This window comes from Eurypyga helias, unplaced genomic scaffold (assembly GCF_000690775.1).
Source record: "Eurypyga helias isolate BGI_N326 unplaced genomic scaffold, ASM69077v1 scaffold14600, whole genome shotgun sequence".
In the NCBI taxonomy this organism is placed as follows: domain Eukaryota; kingdom Metazoa; phylum Chordata; class Aves; order Eurypygiformes; family Eurypygidae; genus Eurypyga; species Eurypyga helias.
The window spans coordinates 7,912-18,893 of NW_010225146.1; the positions used below are offsets into that span (position 1 = coordinate 7,912).

At 60.4% G+C, this 10,982-nt stretch overlaps 1 protein-coding gene across 1 annotated transcript in view; it reads left to right on the forward strand.

The window, feature by feature from the left end:
- LOC104507133 (leucine-rich repeat-containing protein 16C-like) overlaps positions 1-10,474 on the forward strand; it is a gene marked incomplete at its 3' end in the record, with an annotated part of 15,718 nt that extends 5,244 nt beyond the window's left edge. The window contains exons 9-30 of the mRNA XM_010148318.1: positions 520-595; positions 672-760; positions 945-1,039; positions 1,205-1,291; positions 1,515-1,624; positions 2,018-2,095; positions 2,445-2,521; positions 2,614-2,718; positions 2,957-3,026; positions 3,220-3,301; positions 4,163-4,259; positions 4,535-4,592; positions 5,128-5,300; positions 6,004-6,072; positions 6,676-6,769; positions 6,851-6,946; positions 7,388-7,516; positions 8,426-8,539; positions 8,645-8,820; positions 9,283-9,370; positions 9,801-9,917; positions 10,408-10,474. Coding sequence (XP_010146620.1) covers positions 520-595; positions 672-760; positions 945-1,039; positions 1,205-1,291; positions 1,515-1,624; positions 2,018-2,095; positions 2,445-2,521; positions 2,614-2,718; positions 2,957-3,026; positions 3,220-3,301; positions 4,163-4,259; positions 4,535-4,592; positions 5,128-5,300; positions 6,004-6,072; positions 6,676-6,769; positions 6,851-6,946; positions 7,388-7,516; positions 8,426-8,539; positions 8,645-8,820; positions 9,283-9,370; positions 9,801-9,917; positions 10,408-10,474 — 2,147 coding nt within the window. The remainder of the gene's footprint in view (positions 1-519; positions 596-671; positions 761-944; positions 1,040-1,204; positions 1,292-1,514; positions 1,625-2,017; positions 2,096-2,444; positions 2,522-2,613; positions 2,719-2,956; positions 3,027-3,219; positions 3,302-4,162; positions 4,260-4,534; positions 4,593-5,127; positions 5,301-6,003; positions 6,073-6,675; positions 6,770-6,850; positions 6,947-7,387; positions 7,517-8,425; positions 8,540-8,644; positions 8,821-9,282; positions 9,371-9,800; positions 9,918-10,407) is intronic.
- Positions 10,475-10,982: the final 508 nt, after the last annotated feature.

Sequence of the window (10,982 nt, forward strand, 5' to 3'; positions counted from 1 at the left end):
GCTTCTGGCAGCTCGTGGCTGTCAGGTGTTTCCCTATGCAAAGCAGCCAGTGCTGCTCCCTCTCGCATATACAAATATCTATAACAAATAGCTCTTACAGGGTTATAACCTCATAGCGGGTTCTCAACCTCAACCTCAACCTGTGAGCTCTGGCTGGGCCTGGATTCATCCCCGTGGGGCTCAGCCGCATCTTCATCCTGAGAAAAACAGAGCAAGGGTTCAGCCGAAACATGTTTCCAGTTGGGCAAAACCTGTGTTGTTCTTTACACGAGAGCTCAGAATTCAAAAGGGAAACCCCCAGATGTTTTGACAGAAGCCTGCAAATATCTTTATGAACTTTATTTTCCCTGAGGGAATAGTCTGGGGAAGCTGAGCTGTGGCCGTGGGCTGCATTAAACTCACCGACCCCAGTCATACTCTGTTGAACTCGGGGGCATCCCGGGGTTGGGTGTCTGGGGGCACCCATTTGGGACCAGGCTCAGCCCAGCCCCTAACTCCCTCGTCCTTGTCACCCTGCAGAGATGTGGCACTCAGCATCGCCGCCTTGTCCTTCAACCTGTGGTTCACCAAGCTCTCCTGCAAGGACTTCAGGCTGGTGAGTGCCGGCGCAGTGGTGCCGGGCGCGCTGGCAGTGGCCAGGTTTCCAGACAAGCTTTCTTCTCCCGTGCCAGAACCAGGAGATTTCGGAGCAGCTGCTCTACATGCTCAGCAAATCGGTGACATTGGAGGAGCTGGTGCTGGAAAACAGCGGGTTGAAAGCGTAAGCAAAGGCATCGCAGGGCCCTGTCGTGGTGATGAGCAGGGGCATCCATGTGCCAGGGGTTCTGCTGGCTGCTCGGATGGAGCCGGCTCTGCCATGTGAGCAGGAGCTGGTGGCACGTCCCCACAGGGCTACGGGGTTGGTGGCCATACCTTGCTCAGATGGGTGACCCTTCTGCCCACAGTGACTTTGCACAGAGGATGGCCCAGGTGCTCAGCAATCACCCCGACTCTGTCCTGCACACTATCAACCTTGCTGGCAACCCGCTGGAAGACAGAGGTACCCAACTCCTAGGCCAGGATAAGTTTCCACCCATGAAAATGGATGTTCAGCTCCAGATCCCAGCAGCAGCTGTGCCCTGCCCCGGGGGGGCTGTTGCTCAGGGTGGGACAGACACCCACCTGCACTGGCACGGTCACTCAGGGCTCTCTGCTCTTTCCTCAGGGATTGTTGCCTTCAGCCGGCATGTGGAGAAGAGTCCAAAGGGTCTGCAGAGCCTCAGCTTGGCCAGGACGCTGCTCACTGCCAAAGGTACAGCCCGGCTTCCTGCTCCCGGCCCTGGCACCACTGGGAGTCTGGAGACAAGCTGGCACTAAAGGGGTGGCTGGAGGGGCTGCAGGGACACCTGGAAAGAGCGTCTTCAAGGATTTGGTGTCCTGTTGCCCCAGCTGTAGGAAAGTGCCCCTTCCCCTTCTCTGCATCTCTCACCAGTGCAGGGGACCCATGGGCACTTATCTCTCCTCTCCTCGAGCAGGGATGAGCATGTTATGCAAGGCCCTCGCAGACAACAAAGCCATTGGATCCTCCCTCTGGCACTTGGACCTCTCTGGAAACCCCAGCACCCTGGCTGGGGACGACATCAGTGTGAGTGCCTGGGCTGCAATGGGGTGGCACCACCCGGGCTCTGTCCCCAGCATGGTTTGGATGGCTTCAGTCTCCTGGGGTCTGCATCCTGCCTTGCAGCACCCCAGGGACAGGAAAGTCACGGCTGTGACACCCCCTGCCTACCTGGGAGATGCACTGGGGATGTCCCCTGTGTCTCCTTGCAAGAGGGTGGGAGATACAACCTGGAGCAAGGAGGTATCCGAGCAAGAGGGTTGGAGCTGGGCTGGGTCCCTCAAGACTTATCCCTGTGCTCAGCAGGAGGGAGGAGACAAGCTGGAGCTGGGATTTCTGGGCTCGCAGGGTGCTGGGGAGGGTAAGGGGTGGGGGATATCAGGGTCCTGGGCAAAGCCACTGAGCCCCCTCTGCCCACAGAACCTGCAGTGTCTTCTCCGCCACTGCCACTCGCTCTCCCACCTCAGCCTGGCTGGCACAGACTGCCCTTTGGATCCTGTGAGTACCCACGCAGGGGGACCTGGCAGTGAGCCCCTGCCCTCAGCCCCCCTCCTGAAACCATACCGTGCTGCTGGGAGGTGCTGCCACCCCGTCCCAGCTGGCATAGAGCTGCAGCAACAGGGCATGCATGGGGCAGCAGGCAACCAGCCCCGTGATGTCCTATGCACACTGCCACGGGCAATTTGGGGATGGTGGGGGTGAAGAAAGGAGCCCCAGCACAGGGCAAACCCCCTTAGCACCCCCCACAGCTCATCCCATACCATCACCCATCCATCCCCGGGCTGTACGAGGGGCTGCGGCACCAGCTGGCTCCTCCTCAGCACGGCTCGTATCCCCACCCCGGCAGCTCTTTGGAGCCCTGGTCCACGGATGCCACACCAGCCTCGTCCATCTGGATCTCTCCAGAAACGTGTACTCCCACAAGTAAGTCCCCAGGATGGCGGGCAGAGAAGTGGGGTACACAGGCAGGTGGCCGGTGCTGGGTGCTGATGCCACATTGTGCCCGTTCTTTTCAGGAGGGTGAAAACCATCTCCCCTGACATGAAGGAGTTTTTCAGCCAGGCCTGTGTCCTCAGGCACGTCTCCCTGTCGGGTACCAAGCTCCCAGCAGATGCTGTAAGGTGAGGTGGGGCTGTGAGGGCAGCAAGGGGAGTGGATTTGGGGTGAGCATGGTCCGGGGGGCACCTCGCTCAGGGTTTTGCATGTTGAGAGGGCTGGTGAGGGAGGATGGATGTGGCTGGGAGAGGCAGAGCTCTGGGAAGGATGTCTTCTCCAGCACCCTCCCCCTGCTGCCTGGGCCCTCAGGGTGCTTGTGTCCCCCTTGCTCGCACTGATGGGTGGCTTTGGTGACTTTTCCAGGGCGCTGCTCCAAGGGCTGGCAGACAACAGTCACGTCACTGACCTGCACCTGGATCTTAGCAGCTGCGAGGTGAGGGGCCAGCACCCATGGGTGCCATCAGTCCAGCCAGGGGGTCCCATTACGGCAGTCGAGGGGCAGTGGGGGGCTCACTCCCTGCATGGGAAAGTCTGCCGTGGGATTTGGGTGACTTTCCCGACGGCAGGATCTTATTTGCAGGGCTTGGTGCCTCCCTGTGTACTGATGTCTTGCTGTTTCTTCCAAGCTGAGATCAGCGGGGGCCCAGGTCATACAGGATCTCATTCCTGACGCCAGCTCCATCAGCGACCTGGACCTGTCTGACAACGGTAGGCTGCTTTTTCCCCAGCTGGAAGATGACCTCCGTCTGCGGGGCCAGCCACCACCATCTCTGGCACAGGGCACGGAGCGATTTCTTTGTCTCCTCTTGCCTCAGAACCTGCCAAAAGTTCTCATTTCATATCTTCCTTGGTACAAGACTCTTCAGCTCGTTGACTCTGAGGGGGTCTCGCATTGCTAGCTCAGGGTTTGAAGCATCGAAAAGGTCTCCCTGGGCTGAAACTCTTCCCACCTCTCTGCAGGTGTTTGCAGCCTCTGCTGCAAACCTTGTCCTCCTGCGGCCTGAAGCCGTGGGTGAGCAACCCTAATTATCACAAAATCACCTCTGCCAGCCCTGCATTTCACCTAAAAGGCCCCAAACCCTACATCAGCCCTGCTAAGCTCTCTCAGCAGACCAGATAGATGGCCGGGTGAGCAGATCCCTGCCCTGTGGGAAGGATGTCACTGTGCTGAACTTCCCTGGGGATGCTACCGCCATGAGACTGGGAATATAGGCAGCTGTCTGCAAGCTCTGGGAACTCCTCCATGTTGCCCAGGGTGATGGAGGGCACATCTAGCGTCTCCAGGTCTGTAAGAGGCTCAGCACAGCCTTGGCACCCGAAATAGCAGGAGTCCCAGAGACCCCGGTCACTCCCTGGCAACCTCGGCCCTGCGCAGGTCTTCGGTCTCCTTGGGGGAGCCGTGGACAGGCAGAAGATGCTCAGGAGTTGCCCTGGGAATCCCTCTACCACCCCACGTGGAAGCTTGGTGGCTCTGCAGGTCCCCCTTGGAGGATCACCCTGCCACCTTGCTGCCCCCTCTGTGGTCCGGACAGCTTGGAGCATCGTGGTGAGTGTCCCCATCTCTCGCAGGCTTCGACCCTGACATGGTGACGCTGGTGCTCTCCATCGGCAGAAGCAAGTCCATCAGGCACGTCTCCCTGGGGAAAAACTTCAACATAAAATCCAAGTAAGTGCGAAGTCGCAGTGCCCCAGGCCAGGAGCCATCCTGGCACCATGCGCCCAGCTCATCCCTTTCCCCATACAAGCCCATGGGCCAGCTGGGAATGCTGGGGATTGCCTGCCCGTTCCACCTGCTCCAACCCAACGAGGAGCCTGGGGCTGTGGGGGGACCGTCACCTGCTCCCGGTTTGCAGGGCCTGGGGCAAGAGCAGGAGGGAGAGGATGGGGCAGCCCCTGTGCCCTGGGGGATGCCTGTATAACCCCCCCTCACCTCTCCCGCAGGGAGGGGCTGCTGGATGTCCTGCACCGCATTGTCCAGCTCACCCAGGAGGATGACTGCGTGAGTCCGGCTTGCCCTCAACCTCCCCAGCCATCCCCCCGTGCTCCCAGCCCCCTCCACCACCACCGTGCAGTCTCCATGCCAGGGTGCCATCCGGATCCCTCCCAGCACAGGCTGGGAGCAAACCTCCCTCCCTCCCACTGCCACTGAAATCCTCCTGCTCTCTTTTTCCTCCATCTGAAGCAGATGCTCAGACAGAGAAGCAAGAGCTGTTCCCATTCATCTGGGAAAGCGGGAGCCTGTGCCTGGCTAAAGGCATGGAGGAGATGCTTGGTGTAACCTGGCTGCAGCCCAGCTTCCCAAAAAAGCCTCTTTCCTCCTCGCTCCCTGCTAAATCTGGGCTAAATCCAGGGTGTTGCTTAAGCACCCAATGCTCTCCTGTTCTGGGGGTTCAGCATGACTTGGGCTCCCCAAAACCAGCGCTGGGCAGATGCCAGCCCAGTGACTGACAGCCAAGGGTAGAGGCTGTGTCTGCATTCGTGACGCATCCTGATACGTCCTGGTCCACCTCTCCCCCTCCTTGTCCCCTTTCCAGCCCCTCCAGTCCCTGTCCGTGGCTGAGTCACGCCTCAAGCTGGGAACAAACGTCCTACTGAGCGCCCTGGGCAGTAACACCAGCCTCGTCGCTCTGGACATCAGCGGCAACGCCGTGGGTGACACGGGGGCCAAGATGCTGGCCAAGGCCCTGCAGATCAACACGAAGCTCAGGTAGCAGCAGCCCCTGTCACCCCACGGGTGCCCTTCCCACCTTGTGCCAAGTGGCCCTGATGTGACGGTCCTGTTTGTGATGCTGATGCCATCAGAGGAGGCTCATCACGGCTCCTGGTGGCCACGGATGCAGCCCTGGACCATTCCCGTTGCGCGGTCGGATACTGTGACCGTACCTTGGTCTCCAGGCAGCCATGTAGCAGTGCTGACAGTGGGCACGTGAATGGCAAGAGGGCATCTCAATCCCTGCCCTGGCACTTGCCAGCTCCTTGCCAGGCTCCTGCACAGCCCGGGATGCTTCAGGCACTGCCCTCACCTCAGGCATCAGCTCCTAAAATGCCATTTTTTGAGCACATTGTGCCCGCAAAGGCAAGGTGGGGGGTGTCTGCGTGGGACAGGGAGTGGGGAAGGGCCTCCCAGCCAGGGTTGTTCCTCCGGGAGACCATCTGCCCCTGCCAGGACTGTGTCCTCCTTGCCAGTCGCTCCCTCCAGGCACCCACCTACTTTACAATTCCTTGCGAAATCCAATTTTAGGTTTTGAACCACGAGGTTCAGATTTTTCACCCTATTTCCAGGCTTCCTGGTGCTGGGGGTCAGCCTTGGGCTCACTCTCCCTGGCACACTGCAGTGCCTCACAGATGGGCACCCACCTTGGGGCTGCCGTGGGTGCAGGCAAGGCTCACTTGTGTCCTTCTTTTTGCAGGACCCTGGTTTGGGACAGGAACAACACAACTGCCCATGGGCTCCTGGAGGTGGCTCAAGCTTTGGAGAGGTAAGGAGTAAGCAGCTTGGTCCCCCTGGCTTGCTACCACCATGCAAAAGAGCCTCTAGTGTCAGGATGTCACCATCCCCAGAGCCACTTGTCCCCTCGAAGCTGTAAGTGCATCACGCAGGTCCCAAAGGAGTCTGTCTAGGGCTTGAGCATTGCAGCCAGCAAGGCAACCCGCCACCCATTCGATGACGGCACATTGGTCACCTACCCCAGGGTCTCCCCTGAGCTCTGCCTCCCAGCACAGCCCCACATCACCCAAGGACGCTCCGGCAAACAGGGGGAGGGGGATCTGCTGGTGGTGGAGATGTGATGCTCTTCTCCCTCATCATGAAAATGGGTAGAAGGTGTCCGTGCAGGGTCAGGGTCCAGTGTTTGGCCACATAGGTTTTGTGGAGCTCTGAAGGAAGAGGGGTGGGTGGAGAGCCCGGGCAGGTGGTCAGTGCTCCCCACTGGGGTTTGCTGCTGGCCAGAGTTTGGCCATCCCCATCTCCAGGACTGGACCGTGGGGCAACGTCTGGGCTGCTGTCGGATGGGCTCTGGGCCGGTGTGGGGATGAGCCCTGGGAGGCAGAGGGGTCCAGTTCACCCCTGCACTGCCTCGCAGGAATTACACCCTCAAGTCGATGCCCCTGCCGATGAGCGACGTGGCGCAGGCGTACCGCAGCAACCCCGAGAAAACAGAGGAGGCGGTGCACAAGGTGGGAGGATGTGGGCTGGGGAGGGGGCACGGGGCCAGGGGCCAGCACCCCTGGCTGCTGACAGCCCCTTGCCTGCTGCAGCTCCAGTCCTGCCTGACCAGGAACCAGCTGCGGCGCACGCTGCCCGCCCAGACCTTCCGCCTGCAGCAGGGCATCCTCACCACATCTTCCGAACAGGTCTGCCACCCAAATTGCTGCCTGGGGCTGCCCTCCCCTGCCCCAGATATCCCTGGTCAGCTCCTGTGTGCTCTTGCAAGCAGCACAAACCCCTTTTCACCTTCCCTGAGCGGAGGGCAGAGCGATTCAGAGGGAGGAGAGTGGGATTGGGCAGAAAGGAGATATCCAAGGAGTTGTATCCGAGTATTTCGGATATATGCAGTGCTGGGATATCTCACCACTACGCTACACCACACAGCGTGTCCCCAGCTCCCTGGGCAAGCACATGGCATCCCTGGTTATTAGGCAAGGATGCTCTTGGGGGGGCTGTAACCTTCCTGTGCCCCCGCTTGCCCTGTCAGGCAGCACCGGCACATCCTTCTCCGGGAAAGTCATGGCACTGAAGGGAACTGGCAGTGCTGCCCTGGCACTGGCGCGTGACGCAGCCTCTCTGCACTCCAGCTGGTGAACGAGATCTGCCTGAGCGTGCAGAAGCAGGTCGACGTCCTCAGCCCCTGCCCGGGCAGGGAGGTGGAGGCGGACATCCTCTGCGCGGAGGAGGCCATCAGGAACGCCAACCTCTCCGTCAGCGTGAGTCTGCCGTGTGGGAAACCCCTCGGCTCCCCCGCCTTCGGTTCAGCTCGGATCGAAGCGGGTTATCGATTAGTTAACGACATAATTAACCAGCAGTCGGGGAGCAGCAGGATTTCAATGCAACAGAAGCGCATCACTGAGCACTTGCAAAATGTTAAAAACAGCTGCGAATTTCTGAGTCCCCTTCTAGAAATAGCCCCCAAAGGTTCTTAATCCACCCCGCTCCTGCCATGCACACAGGTGTGTGCACGCACCCCTGGGAACTGGGGAGTACTGGCACACTCCCTCTTCGCCAAGGGCATCCCTGCTCGTGCACCCTCATTTGGGAGAGGTGGGTGCTCCAGCTTTGGGCACACCCTGCAACCCACTGATGCCCGCGCTGGTGAGAAACACTCCCTGCATCCCGGGGGTGGGTCCCGCCTTGGGGTACCTCCACTCTCAGCCCCCCAGCTGGATGCAGCCCAGGGATGAGGATGCTCCATCAGCCCCTGAGGAAGGTCACCATGTTGGGTGGGCAGCTCCTGGCACTGTCAGCCCTGGTTTGATCTTCCTGGTTCTGCTTCTCTCCCCACTGTACCTTTTCCTCCTCTACTTCTCCTCCAACTACCTCTTTTTCCTTTTTCCCAACTCTCTTGGCACCTCCCTGGGTACTTAATCTGATGGAGACAGGATTTAAGAGAACAGTACCGATGGTGGAAAGGAAGTGGAAGGGATGGGAAAGGGTCTTCCCCTTTGTAGGCATCAGCATGGCTGGGCGCAGTGTGGGAAGGAGGGTCAGTGGCGGCGGGGGGGAAGGAACTGAGGGTCCGGGAGCTGATGCAGGCGGATCTAGGCTGCACATGAAAGGATGGAAAGCAAGGATGAGGTGCCAGGGGATAATCCATGCCATCTCTCTTCCTGTGTCAGATCCTGCCCCTCTTGTACGAAGCGGGAAACACCCCGTACCAGAACGGCAAGCTGCAGCACAAGCTGGAGTGTCTCACAGAGGAGGCGTCGCAGACCTGCGGCCGGGAGATCCAGGTGGGCAGCTTTGGCCCGAGGATGAGGAACGTGGTGTCTCCCGGACACCGTGTGAATTCTGATGGAAAAGACACCCAAAACTCCGCTTTCCTCCCCAACCTTCAGGCGATCATGCAGGCAGCGCTGGACACAGCGCTCAGCCTCTGCCCAGCCGTGGTGCAGAAGAGCGGGGTCCGGGACCAGCTGGTCAATGCCATGTCGGAGCGGATCTACCTCCAGGACCACCTCAACCTCAGCGCCGTCCTGGACCAGATGATCACCGATGTCTTCAGCAAGCTGAAGTGGGTCATATCCCGTCCTTCCTTCTCGTGGCTCTCACCCACGGGGACAGATGGGGGCTTTGGGGTCTCCCTACCAACTGCTCCTCTCCCCACATGGTGGTGGTGTGCTGGGTCCTGCCGCTGTGTTTTCCCAGATGTGGCTTTGCTTCCCACTTAGACCTGCTTCAGATTTGTCCCTAGGGAGCTGGGAAGTCCCATGGGGTGATGTTCCTGCAGGCACGTCCCTGTGGCTGGCAGAGGGGAGCCCCAGCCATTGATGCAGGGATGCACTTGGCATCCTCCATCCCAGCCAGTGCCTGATCCCATTCCTGTTCTGGCAACATGCACCCAGTGAGCCCAGAGCGTGTCCTGGGTGCCACAGCCAAGCATCCGTCCCCCCAGCAAGGCTCTCCTTGAGCGGAGATGGGAGGATGGCCATGGGGTGGTGGGCACTGGGCCTGACACCCCTCTCTCCGCTCCCAGTGAAATCAAGCTGTCTGTCACAGCCGCCGTGGCCGACTGCATCGTTGACACTGTGCTGGGAGACCTGACCATCGCCCAGTGCAAACTGGTGAGCACTGGGGAATGCCAGACCCTGCAGGATGGGGATGTGGGGCTCGGATGGGGGTCTGGGTACCCTGGCATTGCCCAGGCAGCAGCCAACACTATGACCACAGATGTCTGGTCAGGACAATTCCCACCCAGGCTGGTTTGCCTCCCAGGTAATCCTCTCCCAGCACGGTGACAGCAGCATTAGTGTCCGGAACGAAGCCCGGGAGCTGCTGCGTGGTGGGGGGGGTACCGGGGTGAAGCCAGGCACCGGCCGCTCGTGCACCAGGGCAGGCACGGGGCAGCTGCACCGGGGCTGGCAGCCAGCTAATCAGGCCTAAATCCGCTCACAAATCCTGGCCGCGGGTAGGAAGCAGAGGAGCCCGGAGCACTCAGGGTGGCTGGGCGCACTTCAGCCCTGGGATAATTTAAGCGCTTCCTAATGGTTTTAGGCAGAGAGCCTCCCCAAGCAGGGACTCGACCTCCCGGCACTGCTGCCGGAGCTGGATGAGGACGATGCTGCCGTGCTGGCAAGGAGCAGGAATCCTCCGGACCTCGCCGTGGAGGAGGTAGGTCTGACCCTGCTGGTACTGCGTGATGCCGGCGCTATAACCGCCTTTCATCCGCCTTATGGGATGATACTGGGCTTAACACCGCAGCCTCTGGGCACACGCACCCCCAGCACCCCCCAGGGCAGTGCTAAGGCAATTAGTGCTGGGAAACAGGACCATTGGCCTGCCTGGCTGTGCTGCCCGCCCTGCTGGCACCGGGAGCGTGTCCTTGCAGTGTCCCAGGCTGGTCCTGGCCACGCATGGCCCCTCCAGTTGGCCATTGCTTCAGGACCTTGGGTCCAGCACAGGGTCCTGGCTGGGAAAGCACCCGATGTGGCATTGTGGGTGATTTCAGTGCCAGACCAAGATGAGGGGGTGCAGGTCTGGGGGTCTGGGGGTGATGGAGGGATTGCACCCATCACTGGGCGAAGCCCGGCTGGCTCCAGCTGCCACGGGACTCTGCTCGCCATGGCCAGCTCGTCAAGCCACCATCCGTCTCTCCCTGCAGTACAAGATGGCCCTGCGAAGGAAAAACAAGCATTTCAGGAGCATTCGGCCCACACCAACCGTGAGAAGTAAGGACACCATGCGTCTTTGCTGAGACTCGGTGTGTCCTGTGCTGCCTTCGCCAGGGCATGCCAGGGGCGGGGGGCTCGCAGCAGCGATCTGGGGGGCTGCAGTGATGCTGCAAGCTGCTGGCAGGGATCCAGCCCCTCTGGAGAGCCTCTCCCGGTGCTGTGGCATGGGTCTGCAGGCAAAGCTCACCCTGACCTTCCTCTTATGCTGTTTCTGGGGGGGCTAGCTGGCTCAGCCCCCGTGGGTAAATGCCCAGAGCACCCTCCTCACGTAGCCAGGCAGGGGTGGGAGGTTTGTTGTGGCTCCAGATGCTGTGGCATCTCCTCCCACCATCCCAGGGACCCCCCCGGGTATGGGCATCACCTACTCCCCCAGGGACACGGCACAGGGGAGGAGACACTGCCCAGGGGTGCTCCTGGTGCTGACGTGCCCCAGACTTCTCCAACACTGGAGTTGCCCCACAGAGCCCTGTGTGCCCGGGGTGGGGGGAGAGGGGTGGGCAGGATT